General features: G+C 39.0%; 1 protein-coding gene across 3 annotated transcripts in view; it reads right to left on the reverse strand.

Annotated features, from left to right (window-relative positions):
* The window catches only part of IntS9 (integrator complex subunit 9), a 186,163-nt gene that overhangs the window by 32,425 nt on the left and 126,012 nt on the right, over positions 1–27,726 (reverse strand). For all 3 annotated transcript variants that reach the window (XM_076189262.1, XM_076189260.1, XM_076189261.1), the window contains one exon: positions 2,141–2,296. In XM_076189262.1, coding sequence (XP_076045377.1) covers positions 2,141–2,296 — 156 coding nt within the window. The remainder of the gene's footprint in view (positions 1–2,140; positions 2,297–27,726) is intronic.

Genomic DNA, 27,726 nt, shown 5'->3' on the forward strand with positions numbered 1-27,726 from the left:
ATTTCCCATATATTCCACCTTACTTTTACCCACATTTATCTTCAACTTCCTTTTTTCACACACTTTACCAAATTCTGTCACTAACTTTCTCAATTCCTCCTCTGATCCTGCTACAAGCAGTGTTATCTGCAAACAACAGCTGGCTTATCTCCCACTTTTCTCCATTTTCTTTTACCATCTCCAATCCCTGACCCACCACCCTTGCATTTACCTCTCGCACCACTCCATCTATGCAACTTGTACAATTAGTGGAAAAATATTTCTTAAAATCCATTTCTTAAGGTGAGAGAAATCACAATGCATGCAAAATCAACTTCAACAATTTAGTCAAGTATGTTTTTGGGGATTTGAAATTATTTTTATTTGTACGGGCCACCTCCATATACTGGGTGCTGTGTGACATGTACAATTTAATTAACACCTCATCTTGCATCTAAAATGTAATTTCATTAAACTTAACATACATCTGAAGAGAAAAAAGTTTTATTTATTCTTGGCACCATTTTCCATGTAGTATGTCATTTCATCATTATCTAAAAAAAAATTCTTGGGCACCATTTTTCATGTGGTATGTTATTTCATCATTATATCAACAAATAAACACTTTTTGTATGGTTTTACACTTATTTTGAAAAAAAAAAAAAAAAAAAAAAAAAAAAAAAAAAAAAAAAAAAAAAAAAAAAAACACACACACACACACATCCATAATTCACCTGTATGGGTCACCTTCATATGCATGTCCCCCAACAACAAACATTTCTTCCTTCACACCTCATGGAGCAATTTTCATTTGTTTGGCCATTGTTTCTCAGAACCATATTAATATGGCTATTCTCACTTTTCAAATGTATACCATATGAATCATGACATTCAGAATCACTGGAAACTATATTAATAACTGAAAAAGTACATCAAACCTTAAAAAATAACATACATACATGAGTGAGGAAAATGGAGAAATAAGGAAGGATGAAGTGAAGGCAGTTGTTAACCTCTTCAGTACGGGCCTTAAATCTCGCAGGCAGCAGCCGATGCCAGCCGTACGACGTGTCGTAATAATACTCGCATCATAAAATATAGTCACCGCTTATATCGATCGTTCTCTCTTTCACCCGTGAATTTTGATAATCATAGAAAATGTGATTACAGACAGTTTAGAGAGTATGTAATTACGGAGGGGCAACTACAATAAATATAATCAAGACGCCGATATGGCAGCCTCGCGTATCCACTTGCTCCTCATGCCACCTATGTATGCAGCACCGTATGGAAGGGATTAAGATGATGAGAGCAGGTAAGGCACCTGATCTGGATGGATGTCATGCAGAAAAAAAAAAAAAAAAAAAAAAAAAAAAAAATAATAATAATAATAATAATAATAATAATAAATAAACAAGTAAATAAAAATAAAATCTTATCTGGTATCCACAACAAGAGAGCAGGCACCAAATCAAAATGACAGTGTTGTGAGGAACATGTCATCATATGGGCAGTATTTTTTCCTCAGGAGTATGTTTTGCCAGATTGTATGACTTCCCCTCACATTATTATTATTTTTTTTTACTACACTTAACTGAATTCCACCTATCCCATACAATCAGAATACCTCAATGTCTGTCTACTGTCATATACCTTCTCCAAATCCAAAGAAAGCCATGATCAATTCACTTTGAAAAATTACATATTAATATAATCATTGTTGCCTTGAGTTTCAGTGACTGAAGACCTCCAGCCCCACAATGGCCCTCCAATAGATCTCTCTGAGAAGAATGATTGGATTGTGTCTGTGTGGTACTAGCATGGGACTGCTTCTATGTCACAGATTTACAGTAGTAGTTAGAAGAGAGCAACGACTAGTTGTCAACTCTCCTTATGTGAAATAGTGGAAGATGAGTGTGTTGATGAGTTTTGATGGATAATGGGCAACATGATTATTCTCTCTGATGTCCATCTTGTTGGAATGCCACATACAAATAAATGTCACTGGCTCCAGAAAGAAATGATGAGTTGGTGTTGATAGTACCATGATATATCTATTACTCATAAATAGTAATTATAGGCTGGATACCATAACATGGCGCCAAGTATCAGGAAATCACATTCAAAACTGTAGGTGTAAAAAAAAGGAAATTGCACTCACTAGTGTAACTATATACCCTGACTGGTCCTCTTCCACCTTGGCATCAGTAAGACCCGTTTGAGCCAACCTTTGCACCAAGTCGTCTACCAGGAGACTTCCATATGGGTAACACTTTGGTAGGTGTTTGGCTAACACTTCATCCTCATCTTCTAAGGGCTATAAAATGGGAAATCAAATTAATACTACTTGTTATAGCTTTCTTCATGCTTTCACAGCATGATTTCCAATAATCTGGAAAGAAACATACAATTTACAAAAAAAATAAAACATTGAGAATAATCAATCAATTAATCAGTCCGTTGTCCCTAGCCAAGGGATGGGCAACCATTAGCACATGTATTTACCTACTTGTATTGTACGGGAAGGGGAGCTATGCTCGTGGTGACCCGTTTTTTTTATCTTGCAAGATCAAGTTTGTTCTTAAATTCTTGTATTGTGTTTGCACACACTATTTATTCATCTAATTTGTTCCATTCAGTCAACTCCCTGTTAACACGAGTTCTGTTAACATGATTTCGATCTTACATGATTTAAAATTTATTAATATATATTCTGATAACATGAAATGTCCGATGTTACCCGAGTTGAATTTCCTGCCTACTGTAGTTGTTGTTGTTGCTGTTGTCGTTCCCTAGACTGTCTATCCGAGCAGTCCCGTCTCCCCAAGGAATGCCACAGCCGAAACTGGGTTTTCCCACAAATCCTTTATAGTGTATGTTGTGTTGTTTGTGTGCATGATTGTGTATAATGCAGTCTTCCATTATGTGTTGTATGGTATGGGGTGAAGTGTTACATCCTGGGCAGCTGTTCACAATGCGGTCATCCAGCCTCTTCTGGTAGCTTAGAAGTGCTGGGTGGTGGCCGCACCGCAGTCTGGCCAAGTGGACTCTGTCCTTTCATGGGAGAGAGGATTCAGAAGGGTGGATATCAGGGGGTCTGGCATGCAGCAATGTGTTGTCTTTCAGTGTGTTAATGGAGCAATGAGTGATATGATTATGAATATGTTTCCAGAGGCTGGTGTTTGGTGGTTGTGGAGGAAGAGAAGAGAGTATCTGTGTGTGATACAGGTCTTTGGGTGTTGTTCTAGTGTTTCTTGGTGTGTGTGGGTGTTCTGCTATGTAGTGTAGCGGGCTTGATGTGTTTGTGGTGGCTGCGGCAAGTGTTTGTGTGCCTCTCATGTCGAAGTGGTCCTTGACTTTGAGGACTTTAGTTTCATGGTGTAAATGGTCTGTAGGTGTTGTATTTGTGCAGCCTGTAATTGTTTTTAGGGCTTTGTTTTGTATGATTTGAAGGGTGTTGTGGTGTGTCTCACTGAGATTAGGAGCCCATGCAGGACTCGCATAATTCATCACTGAGTGTATGCATTGTTTGTATATTGTTGTATTAGTTTCTTTGTTTTGTCCAAATGTTGTTCCAGTGATTGACTTAAGTGCGTTAAGGCTAGGTGTGCATTTGTTTTTTATGTTTGTGATGTGTTGTTTGAAAGACATGGATGTCGTATGTTACACCAAGAATTTTCCGTGTGTTTGTGTGTGGTATTGGAGTGTTGTTGATGTAGAGATGAGGTATGTATTTGTGTTCTTTTGTCTAGTTGGTGAGAAGTGTTGCTGTAGATTTGGTTGGAGCTATTTTGAGTCTGTTTGTGATGAACCATGTGTTGAGTGTATCTAGGTATGGCTGGAGTATTTCTGCAGCTTTGTCTGTGTTACGATGTGTGCATGTGATTGTTATGTCATCTGTGTAGGAAGAGATTTGTATTTCTGAGGTGTCTGGTGTGGGTATGTCATGCATGTATAGATTAAAGAGCATGGGGGATAGAACAGAGCCCTGTGGTACTCCATTCTTAATGTTTCTGATGTGCAATGATTGGCCATCATATGACACATAAGCATTCCTACCTGCCAGATAATTGGCCAGCCATCTTTTGATGTTATTGTACATGTCTGTGTTATATATTTCATTTGTTAGATTGTGGCGGGGGATAGCATCAAAAGCTCTACTAATGTCTAATGCTATAAGAAGTGTTCTGTGGTGGGGCCTATCTGAATTGATGCCATCTAAATTTCTTTGTGTTAGGTTTATCAGAAGAGTGTTTGGGGAGTGTAGTGGCCTAAAACTGTGTTGTGAGTTAGCAAGGGGAATATGTGGTGTGACAAGTTGGAGTATTAGGCATTCAATGACTTTAGAGGGGGTGCAGAGAAGTGTGATTGGGTGGTGCGATGTTGGGATTGTTGGGTCTTTGTTTGGTTTTGGAATGGTGATTATTTTACCATGCTTCCAGATGTCGGATATAGTGTTGTGTGAATAGCTGTAGTTTGCAATGTTTCTGAGTGTGTGTATATCTTGTGGTCCAATGTGTTTTAGGTGGATGTTACTTATGTTATCAGGGCCGCAGGCAGATGAGTGCTTGAGATTATATATTATGTGTTTTGTCTGACTGTCTATGAAGGGGGTATAGTCTGAGTCTGTGGGAAAGTCTTTCTTTCGTCAAATAGTGCGTCGGTTGTCTAGGGATGTATCTCTTGTCTGCACTTTGTATGATTGTATCAAAAGTGTGCACAGCATTGTTTATGTTTGTGATTGGTGTACTGTTAAGTGTTTCAAAATGTTGTTCTGTCTCTTCAGTAAAAGCTTCCCAGTTAGCTCTCTTGTAATTGGTGTATGTGTGTCTGTGGCCAACTGGGGTGCATCTTGTTTTGGTGGTGATGATTGGAAGGCGGTCAGAACCAAGGGTTCCGACCACTCTCCATGACGTTGTTGGGGTTAGGCAGGGGGAGCAAAAGGTGATATCAGGAGAGGAGGGAGTGTAGAGGGCTTGGTGTGGGATATGTGTACGATTATGTGTAGTTGAATATCTCGCCACCAGAGCACGGGAGAGACGCTCTGACTCCCGCGCTCCAGCTCTCTGCCTTTTGTCCTCAGTGTGAAGCCAGCCCTCACAGCATGTGGAACTCATAAACAATTTTATCAAACTTTTGTGTTACATAAATTTGTGTGCTATGGCACCCAAGTGTCCTGGTACCACAAAGGAGAGGGCAGCAAAGAGGTCAAGAAAACTTGTGACCATAGAAAAGAAGTTAGAAGTGTTGGATCATTATGATTGGGGTGAAAGAACTTCTGTTATTGTTCATGCTACCGGACTGAATGAGAGCACTTTGCGGACCATCAGATGAGAGCCAGTTCTGTTGCTGGTACATCAGCCTCCTCTTCACAATGTTTCTGAGCAAGATCCATGGAGATGGAGAGGATGGAGAAGTTATTGGCACAATGGATCCAAAACCATAACAAGCATAATGTCCTTATCAGCATGGCCATCATACAAGCTAAAGCTTTAAATCTCTACCAGGATGTGGAAGACGAGAATGAGGAAGACAAAGACAAAGCCAAGACCTTCAATGCCAGTTCTGGGTGGTTCTCCAGGTTCAAGAAACAATATGGCTTCCACAATCTCAAAATTACTGGGGAAGCTGTATCTGCCAATGTGGAAGCAGCCAAAACGTATCTGGCTCTCAAGACCATCATCGAGGAAGGTGGCTACACATCCAAGCAGATTTTTAATATGGAAAAACTGCCTAACCGGACCTATATCTCGGTTGAGGAGACGACTGTACCTGGATTTAAGGCCTCCAAGGATCGTCTTACACTCTTGTTTGGTGCCAATGCAGAGGGAGACTGCAAGCTGAAACCTGCCCTTGTCTACCACTCAGAAAATCCATGAGCATTGAAGGTGTGTATGTATGGATGTTGATTATTTATCATGAAAGCTTTGAAAATTTTTACCGAGATTGTAAACGCTAATTTTTGTGCACCAAAACAAAAAAGAAAATTGTCACCAACTCACAATTTACAGCACACTAAACTAATTTTGCTTGTTCTTGTGTCTTCACAGGGCTATGTCAAGACCTTCCTACCCTGCTACTGGTATTCCAACAAAAAAGGATGGATGACAGGGAGCATTCAAGGACTACTTTGGGAAATTGGAGAGAGAGTTAGAACTTTACTGTGAGAAGGATGAGATTCCATTCAAGATTCTCCTGATTTTGGATAATGCTCCCAGCCATCCCCCATCAATAGAAAATCTCTCCAACAACATCCAGCTCGCTTTCTTGTCGCCAAACACCACTTCCATTCTGCAGCCATGTGACCAAGGAATTATTAAAACCTTCAAGTCGTATTATCTATGTTTGACCCTGACTGACATGGTTGAGAGGACACAAAAAGACAAGATGACTGTGAAGGAATATTGGAAGCATTTACCATCAAAGATGCTCTCCGCTTCATTAAAGAATCTTGGGAGAAAGTGCCAAGGAAATGCCTTAACAGGGTTTGGAAACATCTGTGTCCTCAGTTGGTGTACGATTTTGTCGGCTTTGACATCCAAGAAAATGTCTCTAAAGCTAACAAGGAAAGTCTTGACAAGGCCAGGGAAGCCGGGTTTGACCAACTTGAGCAGAGGGACATTGATGAACTGCTAGAATCGCACATTAGAGCTGACTAATGAAGAACTGTTAAGAGATGGAGACGATACAGAATGCAGAGTTGGAGGCAGCTGCATCTCGGCCCCAGAGCCTGAGAGTCTTGATCAAAAGTGATCTCCAAAAAGCACTCTCCTTTATACAAGAAGGACTGGATATCTTGGAAGCCAAAGATCTGAATATTAACAGAAGTGCAACAGTGGCCAGAAAAGTTATGTCGGAGCTGAACTGTTACAAAGTGATGTTAGATCAAAAGAAGAAAAAGATGACACAGATGAAACTCCACCATTTCTTTCCAAAATAGGCAGCCAAGGAAGAGGAGGTAGGGTGAGGTGAGGAAGGAGAGCAGAGTGAGGAGGCAGAGCAGGGTGAGGAAGGAGAGGGGAGTGAGGTTGGGGACGGGAGCACAGCAAGCAACAGTGATGGTAGTGATGCATCATAATGTTTATATGCATAAAAAATGTTATTTTACCACTCAATAAATACCAATATAGTAAGAATGTGTGCTTTTATTGTTTCTGTAACCTTCAAATTTATTAATAGTGTGTTTGTTTAGGATTTTTAGTAATAAAACCCAAAATAAATGGACTTTCCCATTGTCCAAGAACATAACCCCTACTATTCTAAAGGGAATTGACAACATCAAAAGTGACCAAATTTTCACATTGAATGAGAATCAGACAAGAAACAATGGTCTCAAACTGTCCGGAAATAGATTCAATTTGGAAGTAGGTAGAAACAACTTTGCCAACCATGTAGTTAATGAATGGAATAAACTTCCTGCACAGATAGTCCAATGTAGTTCAGTTCGAAGCTTTAAGAATCATTTAGATAAACACCTAAGTAAGATGCTGTAATGATTATAATTTATCTTATATTATTTTTGTTTTGTTATCATTTGTCTGTCTGATTTTCATTTATCATTAGTTATATGTCAATTTATTATTTACTATTTACCTGTTTGTTTATTATTTCAACTATACCTATGCATTTATTTATGTATTTTATTTGTTATTTACATTATTATAATTTTTATTTATTTTATTATCAATATGATTTTTTTTTTTAGTCCAATGTAGTTCAGTTCGAAGCTTTAAGAATCATTTAGATAAACACCTAAGTAAGATGCTGTAATGATTATAATTTATCTTATATTATTTTTGTTGTTATCATTTGTCTGTCTGATTTTCATTTATCATTAGTTATATGTCAATTTATTATTTACTATTTACCTGTTTGTTTATCATTTCAACTATACCTATGCATTTATTTATGTATTTTATTTGTTATTTACATTATTATAATTGTTATTTATCATTTTATTATTAATATGATTTTTTTTTTTTTTTTTTGCATCCGACCTAGATATGGATCAAAAGGTCTCCTGTCGGCATGCTCTGCCTTTGTAATCCTTATTACCATTATTTCTTATGGAGAAATTATGTTCCATTAACACAATTTCCATTAATACGACATCTCCAGGAATGTAACCCTCGCATTAACAGGGAGTTGACTGTATATCTATCACTCTGTGTGGGAAGCTGTTCTTTTTCAGGTCTCTTCTGTAGTTATCCTTTTTGAGTTTCATTGGATGTCCTCTTGTTTTTCCTCTGTCCCACTTTAATAAGTCCTCTCCATGTTCTTGCGTGACTTACTCGAATTCTACAACACAGTTATCTCGAATTATGACAAAAGAAACAATATAGATTTTATATATCTAGACTTTGCAAAAGCTTTTGATACCGTCCCACACGAAAGACTACTTACTAAATTAGCTTTGCATGGAATAAGTGGTAGCCTATTAGGTTGGACTAGTAATTGGTTGAAAGGTCGAAAACAGAGAGTTGTTTTAAATGGAAAAACTTCTGGATGGAAAAATGTTGCAAGTGGAGTTCCTCAGGGTTCCGTTCTTGGGCCACTTCTATTCATAGTATATATAAATGATATAGACAATGGACTAAAATCTACTGTTTCCAAATTTACTGATGATACAAAACTGTGCGGAGTGGCAAATGATCACTCAAACCAATTAGATATTCAAGAAGATTTAGATCAATTACAGCAATGGTCTGAAAAGTGGCTAATGAAATTTAACACAAGTAAATGCAAGGTAATGCACATAGGTAAAAATAACAGTAAGTACGATTACAAGTTATTTGGAAATTCGTTAACAAAAGTGGATAGTGAAAAAGATCTCGGCCTAATTATCAGTAACGACCTCAAATCATCCAAGCAGTGTATTTCAGCCTCTGAGAAAGCAAATAAGATTCTGGGATTGATTGCACGATCTTTTGATTTCAAAAGTCCATCACTCATTAACAAGCTATATAAATCGTTAGTTCGTCCACATTTGGAATATGCTGTTTCTGTATGGTCACCGAATCTCATTAAAGACATTGACAGACTGGAAAAAGTACAACGGCGAGCCACAAAACTGATTCCAAATATCAAAAATAAATCATACGAAAATCGACTTAAGCACATGAATCTGTTTTCCCTAAAAAAGCGTAGACTCAGAGGTGACTTGATACAGATCTTTAAGATTTTAAAGGGAATTGACAACATCAAAAGTGACCAAATTTTCACATTGAATGAGAATCAGACAAGAAACAATGGTCTCAAACTGTCCGGAAATAGATTCAATTTGGAAGTAGGTAGAAACAACTTTGCCAACCGTGTAGTTAATGAATGGAATAAACTTCCTGCACAGGTAGTGCAATGTAGTTCAGTTCGAAGCTTTAAGAATCATTTAGATAAATACCTAAGTAAGATGCTGTAATGATTATAATTTATGTTATATTATTTGTTTTTGTTTTGTTATAATTTGTCTGTCTGATTTTCATTTATTATTAGTTATATGTCAATTTATAATCATTTACTATTTACCTTTTTGTTTGTTATTCAACTATACCTATGCATTTTTTTTTTTTTTTTATTTTTTTTTTTTACATTATTATATTTTTAATTTTTTATTATTATTTTTTTTTTTTTTTTTTTTTTTTTTTTTTTGCATCCGACCTAGATATGGATCAAAAGGTCTCCTGTCGGCATGCTCCGCCTTTGTAATCCATCAAGGCATTCTTTTCCTTTCATAATTCTGTAGATGGTTAGTAGATCCCCTTGTTCTCTTTGTTTCAGGGTTGGCAATTCCAGTTTGGCCAGTCTTGTTCATATGTCATGTTTGAAAGTGTTGGGGCCATCTTTGTCGTTGCTCTTTGTATTCTTTCTAATTTTCTTATATTCTTTTTTGAACAGCCAGGGCGACATAACGCATCCTTGACACAGTCCCACCTTTACCTCGAACCACTCACTCTCTCCATTTCCAATCCTGACACAAGCTCTACTACTCTCATAAAAACTCTTGACAGCTCCTAGAAGCTTTCCTCCTATCCCGTATATCTGCATAACCTCCCACAGTGCCTTTCTGTCTACCCTATCATAAGCCTTTTCCAGATCCATAAAAGCCCAAAAAACATCCTTCCCCTTTCCTATAGCTTTCTCACATATCTGTCTTACCACAAAGATCTGATCTACACAACCTCTACCTGTCCTAAATCCACACTGTTCCTCACCAATCACTCCTTCTGTTCCTCTCCTAATCCTCTCAATCAAGATCCTCCCATAAACCTTCCCAACTACACTTAACAAGCTAATCCCTCTGAAACTACTACATTCACACTTGTCCCCTTTTCCCTTGTAAAGAGGAACTATACAGGCACTCCTCCAGTCCTCTGGCACTTTACCCTCTCTCCAGCAAACATTAAATAAATAACCTTACCAACCAGTCCACCATCACTGTACCTCCCTTTTTCAGACATTCTGCATGGCATCCATCCAGACCAGGTGCCTTACCTGCTTTCATCATCTTAACAACTGCCTTCACCTCATCCTTCCTTATTTCTCCTCCATTCTCCTCACTCATCACTCTCATTTTCTTCGCATTTCCCACTGCAGCTATCTTTCCTTCCCTATCCTCCTTCACATTTAGCAACTCCCTAAAATATTCTGCCCATCTTCCCCTTACTGCCTTTTCTTCCATTATCATCTCTCCATCTGCACCTTTTACCTTTTCTTCTCTACTTGATTCGCCTCCTCTTCCTCTCTTAATTTCTTTCCAAAACATCTTATTATTACTTTCAAAATTTTCTGTCATACTCTTACCCCATTTCGCATCTGCTCTCCTCTTTGCAACCTTTACCTTTTGCTTTACTTCTCTTTTCTTTTCTTTGTACGTCTCATATGACTCCCTCGTCCTATTTTGTAACCAATCTGTAAAAGCTCGCTTCTTCTCTTCTACAACCTTCTTTGTTTCCTCATTCCACCATTCACTACCCTTTCTTCTATTTCCCCCTGTCCTTCTTGTTCCACAAACCATCCTTGCACACTTTATGACTCCCTCCTTGAACCATCCCCATTCATCCTCCACACCTAGCTCTACTCTATCCTTTACTCCCTCCCACTCCTCCTTCAGCTTCTTTCCATACTCCTTATACATGGATGGGGTGGTGCGAGAGGTAAATGCAAGGGTAGTGGGAAAGGGATTGGAGATGGTTAAAGAAAATGGAGAAAAGTGGGAGGTGAGCCAGCTGTTGTTTGCGGATGACACTGCGCTTGGGGCAGGATCGGAGGAGGGATTGAGGAAGTTGGTGGCAGAGTTTGGGAGAGTATGTGATAGAAGAAAGCTAAAGATAAATGTGGGTAAAAGTAAGGTGATGAGATGTACAAGGGATGAAAGTGGCAGTAGACTGGAAGTGAGCATTAAGGGAGAGCGACTGGAGGAAGTGGATAGTTTTAGATACTTGGGTGCAAATGTGGCAGGAAATGGAGTGAAGGTGGAGGTAGAATGTAGATTGAGAGAAGCGAGTAAATGCCTTGGTGGATTAAAGAGTGTAATGAGAAATAGACATTTGGGAATGGATGCGAAGAGGAGACTGTATGAAGGAGTGATTGTGCCAACAGCACTGTATGGGGCAGAAACATGGAACATAAGAGAAGAAGAGAGAAGGAGTTTGAATGTGTTTGAGATGAGGTGTCTGAGAAGTATGGTGGGGGTTACTAGGCTAGATAGAGTGAGAAATGAGGAGGTGAGGAGGAGAACAGGGGTGGAAAAGGAGCTGGGAGATAGGGTTGATGAAAAAATATTAGGATGGTTTGGACACATGGAAAGAATGAGTGAAGAAAGACTAGTAAAAGAGGTATGGAAGGCAGATGTGGAGGGAGTGAATGTGAGGGGATGTCCTAGGATGAGGTGGATGGATGGGGTGAAGGGGGCTTTGGGGAAGAGGGGAATGTCTGTTGAGGTAGGACGGGAGAGGACAGAAGACAGGAGTGAATGGAGAATGGTTGTATATGGATGATGTTGTGATTGCATGAGGTGGAATGGGTGGGGGTGAGGTAGTATGTGTGAGCAAAATTTGACGCAGCCCGAAGGGATTTCTCCCCGTCCTCTCCTTTTTTGCAAAGGGGGACGGAGAGGGGCGGTCGCCGATTTAATGAAGCGGCCTTGCTGTGGATGTGCTGTGTCTTGCGACACTGCTTCTGACCCAGGACAGTGGGCAAGGTGCAGGGATGACCCATCATCTAGGAGGTGCTCAGATAAGAGGGAGGGTGGGAGGGGTGTGGAGTGTATTCAGGGATGAAATGGGTGGGAATGTTTCTATGCCTTTCCCTTTTAGGCTACCTCCCTTGTAAGGGGGAAAAAAGCCTTTGTATATGTATGTATATTTTTTTTTTTTGTACTGGGTGACCATATCAGTGCTGCATATTCCAGTTTTGGCCTTATCAGTGTTTGTAATATTTTCTCAATCATTTCCTTATCCAGGTATCTATAGGCCACCTTTATTGATCTCAACAAATTGTATGTTTCTCCAACTATTTTATTTATATGTTTATCTGGTGACACGCCTTTGGTGATGATAACTCCTAGGTCCCTTTCAGAATTTACTTTCTTTACTTCTTTTCCATCCATTTTATACTGTCCTGATATCCTCTTCTTGCTTTTTCCAAATTCAATTATAGGCCTACTGCACTTCTTGATGGTAAAGTCTACCATCTCTTGCTCCACTCTGAGATTTTGTTCAGATCACTCTGTAATGAGTTACAGTCTATTTCAGAGTTATATCCCCTTTAATAACTTTGCGTCATCCACAGAGCAGTTCAAGTAACTTTCAATACCTTCGTCCATGTCATTTACATATATAGCAAACATCTTCAGAGCTAATGATCTTCCCTGTCTGAATCCAAATTGCCTCAGGTTCAGTATATTATTCTCCTCAAGATATTTTGCTAATCTATCTTTGATGATTCTCTCACAAATTTCAACTATTGTACTCGTTAGGGACATCGGTCTATAATTTGTTGGGTCTTCCTTATTTCCCCTTTATATATTGACATCGCACGCCTGGCAGCATTAGCTGCCAGGCGTGCGATGTGCCCTGGAGCGAAGAGCCAAAACAGAGCCTTGTGGGATGCCACTTTTTACATCTTCCCATTTCGAATTTTCGTCTCTAAGTACCACTCTCATTTTTCTCCCAGTTAAGAAATCCTTCACCCATTCCAACAGTTTGCCTTGAATCCCTCCTTTTTTTTTTTTCAATTCTACTTTATTTCTTTCATCATGGGTGATCTTTCTTGTTGTCCATCTCCCCAAGATTGTGAACTCTCAATTGTAAAAACAGACCTGAAATGTCTGATCCTAACTTCTGCCATCTCTATGTCATCTATGTATTCTTTATCTCCTTCACGCAGTTTCACTATTTCATGCTTATCCTTTAGTTTGTCATTTATATATCTGTAAAAGAGTTTAGGTTGATCCTTAAATTTGTCTATGATATCCCTTTCATATTCTCTTTTTTCTTTTCTGCATATATTCACACATCCGTTCCTAATTTTTATATATGTTTGCCATTTGGATGTTTTTCTATCTTTTTTCCATTTTTTCCAGGCTTTGTCTCCCCTGGCTCTAGCCTCACCCTTCTGTTAAACCAACATTTTATATAAAGCTCTTTTTGTTTCTTTTTTGGTATATATTTATTAGTTCCTTCTTTGTACTTTTCTTTGAATATGTTCCATTTGTCTTCCATCTTTGTTTCCTCTTTAGAGAATTTATCTTAATTTGTGTTTTGGAAAATTTTATTTAGTTTTACAAAATAAGTTTTGTTGTACATAAATCTTCCTTCTCTATGTTTATCATTCCTATCTACATTGTTCTGGTCTTTTAATTCAAACTCTCTTAGTGTATGGTCACTCTTTCCAATTGGTGTTTTATACACCATTTTATTCATAATATCTGGTTCAGAAGTTAACATTAAGTCTAGTTTCAATGGTTCCTCGTTGTTTCTATATCTAGTATTTTCCTTAACCCATTGCGTTAGGGTGTATTCAATGGTCATATTCAGTAGAATATTGCTCCAAAGTTCATCTCCCCCTTTAACTATCATTTCTTCCCAAATTATGTCTTTTTCTTCCAATAATTTAGAATGTTCACTGTCCAACCACGCATGGGTTTTTGGTGATACATACACTGCTACAAATTTTCTGCTTTTCATCTTTTTGTTTGCAATTTTAATCATAATTGCTTCTACATTGCCTTGGCCTTTAATAATCTTTGTCACATTTAGACCCTTTTTGGTCAATATCATGACACCTCCTCCTTGTTTGTCTGTTCTATTTTTCACCCAGTGGTTGTATAGACCATGTCCCACTATGCTTGTTGATAGCTGTCCTTTCAATTTTGTCTCTACTATGCCCATGATATCAAGTTTTTCTGTTTCTAGATAGTCATTTAGTTTGTTGATTCCAGAGATCATATCATCAATATTTGTGTATGCCACTTTTATTTCCATATTTTCTTTTCTTTTTTGGTTTAAGTTTCAATTTATTTTTATATACCATTTTTTCAGTCTCAAGTCCAGCACTCTCCAAAAAAAATATTTTATTTCCGTCTCTGTTCTCTTTTCATTCCGATCATTGGCTTCAATTCTGAGCACTTTGTCTTTCTCTTTTTCCTCATCACTCATTTCCTTTTGTATCCTTATATGTTTGAATTTCTCGCTGTTTGCCAGTTTGACCGCTTTTGATAATACCTCCTCTGCTATCATTTGTGTTCTTAGTTTTATTTTCAGAGGTCTATGATGTTTTTCTTTTGAATATTTGCCTATCCTGTGGACTTCGCTGATTTCTTTATCAAGATTCTGACCTTCATCCTGTATTTCTTTCAGAATTTCCTTAGCTAATTCCTTCTCCTTTTCTCTTTGGTATCTATACATATCATGCTTTTCCTGGATACCATGGACCACAATGCACTTACCTTTGTCAACTGTATCTCTCACCCAATTTTCCTTTTCTTTAATTACTTTCATAACTGTTTCTTTTGTATTTTCCTCCATCTGCTTTTGTAATATTTCTCTAAAAGATATTTCTTGATTTTCCTGTTCTTGTTTCCATTGATTTTTTTTATTTCAATGAGGTCTGTTTCTTTGATTGCCTCTGCCACTTTTCCAGTCACTACTTGCAACTGCTCTTTGACCTTTTTCAGTTCATCATTTTTATTTTTATCCTCATTTTTCATTCTTTCATTTTTTCTCTTATGAATTTCAATTTCATTCTTTAGGTCACTGAATTCTTTAATCGTTTGCTCATTACTCTTTCGCAATGTAATCAATTCCCTGTGTACAGCTTGGTAATCCACTTTCAAATCTATGATTTCTTCCATTTACCTCACAATTTCTTAGTGCATTACTATATCTAATTTCTCTGTCTATATCTAAACTTTTAGCAACTTCATCTGGGTTTCTTTGAAATCCTGAAAAGACGTTATTTTCCTACCTTGGTTTTTTTCTAAGAGTATCTATTATACAATAGTGTTTGAGGATGACACCTCTAGGGCTTTCTACTATCCTTATGTCAAGTCCTCTATTGTTTGGTTCATTTGTTATTCTTTCTTCTTTATCTTTCTCCATTTTGTCAGAACTATACCTAATTTCTAGAACTGGAAATTTTTTTACTGGTCACAACAATCTGCCATTTCTATATATTATGTGTATTCTCTGTTACCTTGATGTAATTTAAGTATTTCCTGTTTATTTCTTATCTTGCTGTTTATATATCTATAAAATAATTTGGGTTGGTCTTTACATTTGTCTATTGTGTCCTTTTCATAATTTCTTTTTTCTTCTCTATGTATTTTTACATATTCATTTCTTAGTTTGGTAAAGGTTGCAAAGAGGAGAGCAGATGTGAAATGGGGTAGGAGTATGACAGAAAATTTTGAAAGTAATAAAAAGATGTTTTGGAAAGAAATTAAGAGAGGAAGAGGAGGCGAATCAAGTAGAGAAGAAAAGGTAAAAGGTGCAGATGGAGAGATGATAATGGAAGAGAAGGCAGTAAGGGGAAGATGGGCAGAATATTTTAGGGAGTTGCTAAATGAGAAGGAGGATAGGGAAGGAAAGATAGCTGCAGTGGGAAATGCGAAGAAAATGAGAGTGATGAGTGAGGAGAATGGAGGAGAAATAAGGAAGGATGAAGTGAAGGCAGTTGTTAAGATGATGAAAGCAGGTAAGGCATCTGGTCTGGATGGATGCCATGCAGAATGTCTGAAAAAGGGAGGTACAGTGGTGGTGAACTGGTTGGTGAGGTTATTTAATGTTTGCTGGAGAGAGGGTAGAGTGATGGAGGACTGAAGGAGTGCCTGTATAGTTCCTCTTTACAAGGGAAAAGGGGACAAGTGTTAATGTAGTAGTTTCAGAGGGATTAGCTTGTTAAGTGTAGTTGGGAAGGTTTATGGGAGGATCTTGATTGAGAGGATTAGGAGAGGAACAGAAGGAGTGATTGGTGAGGAACAGTGTGGATTTAGGACAGGTAGAGGTTGTGTAGATCAGATCTTTGTGGTAAGACAGATATGTGAGAAAGCTATAGGAAAGGGGAAGGATGTTTTCTGGGCTTTTATGGATCTAGAAAAGGCTTATGATAGGGTAGACAGAAAGGCACTGTGGGAGGTTATGCAGATATATGGGATAGGAGGAAAGCTTCTAGGAGCTGTCAAGAGTTTTTATGAGAGTAGTAGAGCTTGTGTCAGGCTTGGAAATGGAGAGAGTGAGTGGTTCGAGGTAAAGGTGGGACTGCGTCAAGGATGCGTTATGTCGCCCTGGCTGTTCAACTTATACATGGATGGGGTGGTGCGAGAGGTAAATGCAAGGGTAGTGGGAAAGGGATTGGAGATGGTTAAAGAAAATGGAGAAAAGTGGGAAGTGAGCCAGCTGTTGTTTGCGGACGACACTGCACTTGGGGCAGGATCGGAGGAGGGATTGAGGAAGTTGGTGGCAGAGTTTGGGAGAGTATGTGATAGATAAAAGCTAAAGATAAATGTGGGTAAAAGTAAGGTGATGAGATGTACAAGGGGTGAAAGTGGCAGTCGACTGGAAGTAAGCATTAAGGGAGAGCGACTGGAGGAAGTGGATAGTTTTAGATACTTGGGTGAAAATGTGGCAGGAAATGGAGTGAAGGTGGAGGTAGAATGTAGATTGAGAGAAGCGAGTACATGCCTTGGTGGATTAAAGAGTGTAATGAGAAATAGACATTTGGGAATGGATGCGAAGAGGAGACTGTATGAAGGAGTGATTGTGCCAACAGCACTGTATGGGGCAGAAACATGGAACATAAGAGAAGAAGAGAGAAGGAGTTTGAATGTGTTTGAGATGAGGTGTCTGAGAAGTATGGTGGGGGTTACTAGGTTAGATAGAGTGAGAAATGAGGAGGTGAGGAGGAGAACAGGGGTGGAAAAGGAGCTGGGAGATAGGGTTGATGAAAGAATATTAGGATGGTTTGGACACATGGAAAGAATGAGTGAAGAAAGACTAGTAAAAGAGGTATGGAAGGCAGATGTGGAGGGAGTGAACATAAGGGGATGTCCTAGGATGAGGTGGATGGATGGGGTGAAGGGGGCTTTGGGGAAGAGGGGAATGTCTGTTGAGGAAGGATGGGAGAGGACAGAAGACAGGAGTGAATGGAGAATGGTTGTATATGGATGATGTTGTGATTGCATGAGGTGGAATGGGCGGGGAGGTGGGGGGTGAGGTAGTATGTGTGAGCAAAATTTGATGCAGCCCAAAGGGATTTCTCCCCGTCCTCTCCTTTTTTGCAAGGGGGGACGGAGAGGGGGGGTCGCCAATTTAATGAAGCGGCCTTGCTGTGGATGTGCTGTGTCTTGCGACACTGCTTCTGACCCAGGGCAGTGGGCAAGGTGCAGGGATGACCCGTCATCCAGGAGGTGCTCAGATAAGAGGGAGGGTGGGAGGGGTGTGGAGTGTATTCAGGGATGAAATGGGTGGGAATGTTTTTATGCCTTTCCCTTTTTGGCTACCTCTCTTGTAAGGGGGAAGAGACCTTTGTATATGTAGTTTGGTAGAATGTAGATTGAGAGAAGCGAGTAAATGACTTGGTGAATTAAAAAGTGTAATGAGAAATAGACATTTGGGAATGGATGCTAACAGGAGGTTATAAGAAGGGGTGATTGTGCCAACAGCATTGTACGGGGCAGAAACATGGAACATAAGAGAGGGAGAGAGATGGAGTTTGAATGTATTTACCTAGTTGTATTTTACAGGATGGGAGCTATGCTCATTGTGACCCTTTTTGTATCTCTCCACGTCTAGTTTATTCTTGAAATCATGTATAGTTCTGGCATTCACTGTTTCACTGTTCAATTTGTTCCAGACATTGATCACTCTGTGTGGAAACTATTCTTTTTCAGGTCTCTTCTGTAACTGTCTTTCTTTAGTTTCTTTACGTGTCCTCTTGTCCCATTTTAATAGGTCATCTCTATCGAGAACTTCCATCTCTTTCATAAATCTGACAATGGTCAACAAATTGCCTCTTTCCCTTCTCTGCTTCAATGTTGACAAATGTAATTTTTCCAATTTTTGTTCATATGTCAAATTTGATAGTGTGGGTGCCATTTTTGTTGTTGCTCTTTGGATTTTTTCTAATTTTCTTGTATTTTTCTTTGTGTTAGGTGCCCACATTGATATAACATATTCTAATTTCAGTCTTATCAATTTAATAATTATTTTCTTAACCATATCCTCATCCATGTAGTCGAAGGCCACTTTCATTGATCTTAATAAGTTGTAGGTCTCTTCAAATAACTTATTTACATGTTTGTCAGGCGTCAAGTCACTTGAGATGAGTACTCCTAGGTCACTCTCTGAATTTACTTTTTTGACTATTTTGTTTCCAATCGTATATTTTCCCAAAACTCTACTTTTGCCTCTTCCAAATTCCATTAACCCCTTCCATACGGTGCCGCACACGTAGGTGTCATGGGGAGCGAGTGTATTCGCGAGGCTGCCATATCGGCGTCTTGATTATATTTATTGTAGTCGCCCCTCCATAATGACATTCTTTCTAATTCCTTTGTAATCGCATTTTCTATGGTTATCAAAATTCACGGGTGAAGAGAGAACGATCGATATAAGCGGTGACTATATTTTATGATGCGAGTATCATTACGACACGTCGTACGGCTGGCATTGGCTGCTGCCACCGAGATCTAAGTCCATGACGCCTACGTGTGCGGCACCGTATGGAAGGGGTTAAGCTACATTTTGTAATGTTGAAGTTCATTTCATATTTTCGGCTCCATTCCATACTTTATCCAGGTCATCTTGTAGTGATCTGCAATCTTCTTCTGTTTTCACTCTCTTGAGTAATTTGGCATCGTCAGCAAAAAAGTTCATGTAACAATTTACTCCTTCATCCATATCATTTATGTATATGGCAAACATTAAAGGAGCCAAAATAGAGCCTTGTGGGACCCCACTTTTTACATCTTCCCATTTTGAATTTTTGTCTCTAAGCACCATTCTCATTTTTCTCCCAGTTAAGAAATCCTTCACCCATTCCAACAGTTTGCCTTGAATTCCTCCTATTTTTTCAATTTTACTTATTAATTTTTTGTGTGGTACCTTGTCAAATGCTTTTTGCAAATCCAAGAAGGCGCAGTCTGCCCATCCATCTCTTTCTTGTATTATCTCAATTAGTCTCGAGTAAAAGCAGATTAGATTTTTGGTGCACGATCTTCCACTTCTAAAACCAAATTGTTTGGGGTTTATCATTTTGTTTTCTTCCAAGTGTTTGGTCCATCTGCTCCTGATGATCTTTTAGCATATTTTTGCTACTGTGCTTGTGAGGGACAATGATCTAAAGGTTGTAGGATCTTCCCTATCTCCTCCTTTATGTACTGGTACTATGTTTGGATCTTTTCAATATTGCAGCACCTTTCCCTCTTTTAGTGAGAAGTCTATTATCTTGTGTAGTTTATCTGTCAGTTCATCTATACACTCTTTCAGTATCCAATTTGCAATTCCATCTGGTCCGTGCGACTTTCTGACATCTACGCTTTTTATTTGGTCATTTATTTCCCTTATATTATTTTTATTTCTTTCATCATGGGTGAACTTTCTAGTTGTCCATCCTCCCAGGGTTGTGAGCTCTCAATTGTAAAAACAGACCTGAAATGTCTGATCATAACTTCTGCCATCTCTGTGTCATCTATGTATTCTTTGTGTCCTTCACACAATTTTACTATATCATGCTTATCCTTTAGTTTGTCATTTATATATCTGTAAAAGAGTTTAGGTTGATCCTTACATTTGTCTATGATATTCCTTTCATATTCTCTTTTTTCTTTCCTGCATATGTTTACATATTCATTTATAAGTTTTTATATGTTTGCCATTTAGATGTTTTTCTGTCTTTTTTCCATTTTTTCCAGGCTTTACTTCTCCTGGCTTTAGCCTCACTACATCTTTTGTTGAACTAACATCTTATATAAATGTGTTTGAGATTAAATGTCTGAGTAGTATGATAGGGGTTAATAGGCTGGATAAAGTGAGAAATGAGGAGGTGATAAGGAGAATAGGGGAAGAAAGGGAGATGGAAGATAGGATTGATGAAAGAGTATTAGGATGATTTGGGCACATGGAAAGAATGAGTGAAGAAAGATTAGTAAAAGAGGTGTGGAAGGCAGAGGTGGAAGGAGTGAATATGAGGGGGCGCCCTAGGATGAAATGGATGGATGGGGTGAAAGGGGCATTACAAACATACTTCCTATTGAGGAAGGATGAGAGAGGACAGATGATAGGGGTGAATGGAGATGGGTTTTGTATGGATGATGCTGTGATGCATGAGGGGGAATGGGTGGGGGATGGGGGGTGAGGAAGTATGTATGAGAGAGAGAGAAATTGATGCAGCCCGAAGGGATTTCTCCCCGTCTTCTCCTTTTCTGCATGAGGGGATGGAGAGGGGGGTCACCGAATTTATTAAGCGGCCTTACTGTGGATGTGCTGTGTCTTGCGATATTGCTTCTGACCCAGGGCAGTGGACAGGATGCAGGGATGACCCGTCATCCAGGAGGTGCCAAGATAAGAAGGAGGGAGAAGGGTGGAGGGGAGTGGAATATATAGCGAATGGAATGGGTGGGAGTAGTTTCTATGCCTTTTTCTTTTTGGTTAACCCCCCCGTGTAAGGGAGAAAAAGGGTTTGGCATATGTATGTATGTATTTCTTAGTTTGGTTATACTTTCCATTTCTCAGTTGTTGTTTTTTTTATTTCTTCCAGGTTTTATCTCTTCTGTATTTTGCTTCACTGCACTTTTTATTATACCAGGATTTTAAATATACCCTTTCCTGTTTTTGTCTAGGTACATACTTATCCACTCCTTGATTAAAGATTTCCTTCCAAATTGTCCATTTCTCTTCCACCTTTGTTTCTTCATTATTAAATTTTTCCCAATTTGCTTCTTGAAAGAATTTTCTAAGTTTCTCAAAATCTGTTTTGTTATACATTAGTCTTCCTTTTCTGTGTTTTCATTAATTTCTATATTTGTTTCTTCATTTCATTCTAGTTCTAGTAGTATGTGATCACTTTTTCCAATTGGTGTCTTGTATTCGATTTTATCCATAATTTCGGGTTCTGATGTGAATATCAAATCCAATCTTGAGGGTTCATTGTTATTTCTATGTCTGGTATTTTCCTTGACCCATTGCATCAATGTGTAATCAATGGTCATTTCCAGTAATATGTTCCCCAGTGATTTTCTCCACCTTTCACAGTCATTTCTTCCCAACATATTTCTTTCGAGTTAAAATCACCCATAATTACCAGATTTCCTTCTTTCTTTAGTATTTCATTTAGTGTTTTTCTTGTGTCTTCCAGCAGTTTGGAGTGTTCACTTTCATTCCATGCGTGAGTTTTAGATGGGACATAAATCACTGCATACTTTCTATTTTTTATATCCCTATCCTCAACTCTTATCAAAATCGACTCCACATGGTTCTCTCCTTCTGTGGTTTTTGTCGCATTTAGGCCTTTCTTGGTTAGCAACATCACTCCTCCACCCTGCTTTGTTTCTCTATTTCTGAACCAACAATTATATAATACTTGGCCTATATCATTTGGTGGTAATGATCCTTTCAATTTTGTCTCCACAATCCCCATTATATCTGGTTTTTCTTGTTCCAGATAGTCAATCAATTCATCTATTCCTGATATCAATCTATGTTGGTATATGTTATCTTAATTTTTTTTTCCTTTTCTTCTTACTCCTGCATTTTCTTTTCCCTTATGTACCCTTTCCTCAGTCTCAAGTCCATCACTCTTTAAAAAACTCCTTCCTTTTGTTTTCAGTTCTTTTCTCGTTCTTTTCCTTAGCTTCCTCTTTAAGTGTTTTTTCTTTTTCTTTTCCACATCACTCAGTTACTTTTTTATCCATAGATTTTTGTAGTTATTACTTTTCCTAGTTTTCCTACATTTGTTAAAATTTCTTGTGCTATCCTCTGTGAATTAAGTTTTACTTTGAGAGGTCTATTCTTCTCTTCAGAATATATGCCCATCCTGTAGATTTCTTCTATTGCCTTTTCAAGTCCTTGCCCCTCCTTCTGTATTTCTTTTAGTATTTCTATCACAATATTCTTCTCCTCTTTTTTTCCTTTGGAACCTTATTAGTCCATGTTTCTCTTTGTTACCATAGATTACATTTTTTTTTTTTGTCTATTGTGTCTCTTACCCAATCTCTTTTTTCCTTTGATCATGCTACAAGTGCAGTGTCGTCCACAAACAACACCTGGCTCACCTCCCACTTTTCTCCATTTTCTTTAACCATCTCCAATCCCTGACCCACCATCCTTGCATTTACCTCTCGCACCATCCCATCCATGTATAAGTTGAACAGCCAGGGTGACATAACACATCCCTGACGAAGTCCCACCTTTACCTCGAACCACTCACTCTCTCCATTTCTAATCCTGACACATGCTCTACTACTCTCGTAAAAACTCTTGACAGCTCCTAGAAGCTTTCTTCCTATCCTGTATAACCGCAAAACCTCTCGATTCTCTCAATCTACATTCTACCTCCACCTCTCCCTTTCCTGCCACATTCACAACCAATTATCTAGGGAAGAGAAAAGTAGTATGTTTGTGAGAAGAAAGATGGATGTGTGGGATTTGAGTGAAACTAAGTCGAGAGGGAAGGGCGAGTGTGAGTTCGGGAGTACAGTTAGGAGGTTCTCAGGAGTGAAGAGAGGGCGAGGGAGAGAAGGGGTGGCTATACTGGTAAGTGAAGAGATAGGTAAACAGGTAGTGGAGTGGAAGGAGGTTTCTTCAGGGTTAATGTGGATTAAGGTGTAACTGGGAAAGGAGATGTGGGTTTTTGTAAGTGCAAATGGGCCCGGTAGTTAGAAGAGTGTAGAGGAAAGGGAGGCTTTTTGAATAGATTTAAATTAGTGCATAGAGGGATTAGGGAGGACCGTCAATGTAGTAGTATAGGGAGACCTTAATACTAGGGTAGAAAATGAACCAACTGACGTAGTGGTTGAGAAATGTGGAGTTCCAGGAAAGAATCGTACTGGAGAGTTGATGGTGATGTGTCTAGAGAGTTGATGATAGCACATACAGTGTTTCAGAAGAAAGTCAAGCATAAGTACACATGGGAGAGGGTGGTGGATGGAAGAGTGGTAGATAGAGTGTTAATGGACTATGTAATGGTAGATAGGAGTATAATAGGAAGAGTTAAGGATGTACATGTTCTAAGGGGAGAGAGTGGGGGGAATATCAGATCATTTTTTGGTGGAAGGTAAGTTCAGAGTGGAGGATAGGGAGGTGCTTATAGTGAACTCTTTGAATGAGAAGGAAAAGGAGGAGTAAAAGAAGAAGCTGAGAGAAGAGTGGGAGGGAGTGAAGGATAGAGTAGAACTAGGACTGGAGGAGGAATGGGGATGGTTCAAGGAGGGAGTCACAAAGTGTGCAAAGATGGTGTTCGGTACAAGAAGGATGGGAGGAAATAGAAGGAAGGGTAGTGAGTGGCAGGATGAGGAAATGAAGAAGGTTGTAGAAGAGAAGAGGCGAGCTTACACAGCTTGGTTACAAAATAGGATGAGGGAGTCATATGAGAGGTACAAAGTAAAGAGAAGTAAAGCACAAGGAAAAGGAGGCAAAAAGGAGATCAGGTGTGAAAAGGGGTAAGAGTATGACAGAAAATTTTGAAAGTAATAAAAAATGTTTTGGAAAAAAATTAAAAGAGGAAGAGGAGGCGAATCAAGTAGAGAAGAAAAGGTAAAAGGTGCAGATGGTGACATGATAATGGAAGAGAAGGCAGTGAGAGGAAGGTGAGCAGAGTATTTTAGGGAGTTGGTAAATGTGAAGGAGGATAGGGAGGGAAAGACAGTTGCAGTGGGAAGTGCTAAGAAAATGACTGATAAGTGAGGAAAATGAAGGAAAAATAAGGAAGTATTAAGTGAAAGCAGTTGTTAAGATGATGAGAGCAGGTAAGGCACCCAGAATGTCTAAAAAAAAAAAAAAAAAAAAAAAAAAAAAAAAAAAAAAAAAGGAGGTACAGAGATGATGGACTGCCTGGTGAGGTTATTTACTGCTTGTTTAAGGGAGGGTAGAGTGCCGGAGGACTGGAGGAGTACCTGTATAGTCCCACTCTACAAGGGAAAAGGGGAAAAGGGGACAAGTGTGAGTGTAGTAGTTTCAGAGGGATTAGCTTGTTCAGTGTAGTTGGGAAGGCTTATGGGAGGATCTTGATTGAGAGAATTAGGAGAGGAAGAGAGGGAGTAATTGGTGAGGAACAGTGTGGATTTAGGACAGGTAGAGGTTGTGTAGATCAGATTTTTTGTGGTAAGACAGATATGTGAGAAAGTTATAGGAAAGGGAAAGGATGTTTTTTGGGCTTTTATGGGTTTGGAAAAGGCTTATGGCAGGGTAGACAGGAGGGCACTGTGGGAGGTTTTGCAGATATACGAGATAGGAAGAAAGCTTCTAGGAGTTGTCAGGTGTTTTTATGAGAGTAGTAGAGCATGCGTCAGGATTAGAAATGGAGAGAGTGAGTGGTTCGAGGTAAAGATGGGACTTCATCATGGATGTGTTATGTTGCCCTGGCTGTTCAATCTTTACATGGATGGGGTAGTGTGAGAAGTAAATGCAAGGATGGTGGGTCAGGGATTGGAGATGGTTAAAAAAAATAGAAAAGTGGGAGGTGAGCCAGGTGTTGTTTGTGGACGACACTGCGCTTGTAGCAGGATCAGAGGAGGGATTGAGGAAGTTGGTGACATAGTTTGGGAGAGTGTGAGAAAGAAGAAAGTTGAAGATGAATGTGGGTAAAAGTAAGGTGATGAGATGTACAAGGGGTGAAAGTGGCAGCAGACTGGAAGTGAGCATTAAGGGAGAGTGACTAGAGTAAGTGGATAGTTTTAGATACTTAGGTGCGAATGTGGTAGGAAAGGGAGTAGAGGTGGAGGTAGAATGTAGATTGAGAGAAGCGAGTAAATGCCTTGGTGGATTAAAAAGTGTAATGAGAAATAGACATTTGGGAATGGATGTTAAGAGGAGATTGTATGAAGGAGTGATTGTGCCAACAGCACTGTATGGAGCAGAAACATGGAACATAAGAGAGGAAGAGAGAAGGAGTTTGAATGTGTTTGAGATGAGGTGTCTGAGAAGTATGGTAGAGGTTACTAGGCTGGATAGAGTGAGAAATGAGGTGAGGAGGAGAATGGGGGTGGTAAGGGAGTTGGGAGATAGGGTGGATGAAAGAGTATTAGGATGGTTTAGACACATGGAAAGAATGAGTGAAGAAAGACTAGTAAAAGAGGTATAGAAGGCAGATGTGGAGGGAGTGAACATGAGGGGGCGACCTAGGATGAGATGGATGGATGGGGTGAAAGGGGCTTTGGGGAAGAGGGGAATGTCTGTTGAGGAAGGACAGGAGAGGACAGAAGCTAGAGGTGAATGGAAAATGGTTGTATATGGATGATGTTGTGATGCATGAGGTGGAATGGGTGGGGGGATGGGGGTGAGGTAGTATGTGTGAGAAAAATTTGATGCAGCCTGAAGGGATTTCTCCCTGTCTTCTCCTTTTCTGCATGAGGGGACAGAGAGGGGGTCACCAATTTAATGAGGCAGCCTTGCTGGGGATGTGCTGTGTCTTGCAACACTGCCTCTGACCCAGGGCAGTGGACAAGATGCAGGGATGACCAGTCGTCCAGGAGGTGCCAAGATAAGAGGGAGGGTAGAGGGTGGAGGGGAGTGGAGTGTATTGCGGATGGAATGGGTGGGAATGATTTTTATGCCTTTGCTTTTTTGGCTACCTCCCTTGTATGGGGGAAAAAGCCCTTGGCATATATATATATATATATATATGTATTTTTAATTTACCAATGCAGTACATACAATATGTTGATGTTTACATTGTAGACATTTCATCATTGCCATTTTATCCTCCAGTAAAATTGCATGACACTTAGCAATTTCACTAGAACTTTTCTTTGGAGGCATGGGGGCAAATATTACAGTTACTAGTGAATGTTAATGAGAATATCTACAAAACTTCAGTAAACTTATCATAATCCAAAACAAATGCGGGATTCGAGACACCGCCTAACAGTACATACAGTATTGGAACTACTGTTGCCCCAATAAATAAGAAAATCAGGTAATTTCATGTTCTAGTGAACTAGACCATACTACTTTATGGTATGTATTTTAGCAGTTATTGAATTTTAATATCATTTTACATGCTTTTATTCTTATATATTGCAACATGAATTTATGTGCTTGAAATGTTTTTTGGAGTTAATGCGATTCCATTATTATTGGCTGACCAATGTAAAGTCAAATAAAATGACAACTTGAATTTCATTTTTCCATATACAGTTTTATTTTTGAAAACCAATGTATGTTCAAAAACAATGCAAGTTGAAATGATGTAAGTCGAGGTGTGCCTGTAACTTGTAATCGTACTTACTGTTATTTTTACCTATGTGCATTACCTTGCATTTACTTGTGTTACATTTCATTAGCCACTTTTCAGACCATTGCTGTAATTTATCTAAATCTTCTTGAATATCTAATTGGTTTAAGTGATCATTTGCCATTCCACACAGTTTTGTATCATCAGCAAATTTGGAAACAGTAGATTTTAGTCCATGGTCTATATCATTTATATATACTACAAATAGAAGTGGCCCAAGGATGGAACACTGAGGAACTCCACTCATAACATTTTTCCATCTATAAGTTTTTCCATTTAACCCCTACCATACGGTGCCGCACACGTAGGCGTCATGAGGAGCAAGTGGATTCGCGATGCTGCCATATCAGCGTCTTAATTATATTTATTGTAGTCACCTCTGCATTTTTATATTCTCCCTAATATGCACTGAATCCCATTCTCTATGGTTTTCAAAATCCACGGGTGAAAGAGAGAACGATCGATATAAGCGGTGACTATATTTTATGATGCGAGTATTATTACGACACATCGTACGGCTGGCATTGGCTGCTGCCCGCGAGATTTAAGTCCCGGAGTGAAGTGGTTAAAACAACTCTCTGTTTTCAGTCATTCAACTAATTACTAGTCCAACTTAATAGGCTACCACTTATTCCATGTGAAGCTAATTTAGTAAGTAGTCTTTCATGAGGGACTGTATCAAAAGCTTTTGCAAAGTCTAGATATATCAAATCTATTCTCTTTCTGGGATGGGGGAATTCCCTGTGGTGGGGGAAAAGAATACTGCCACCAAGTTTCCCACTTGGATCGTAAGAGGCGAGAAGA

The sequence above is a fragment of the Oratosquilla oratoria genome, chromosome 8 (assembly GCF_046742065.1).
Source record: "Oratosquilla oratoria isolate Oo_2021 chromosome 8, ASM4674206v1, whole genome shotgun sequence".
Lineage (NCBI taxonomy): Eukaryota > Metazoa > Arthropoda > Malacostraca > Stomatopoda > Squillidae > Oratosquilla > Oratosquilla oratoria.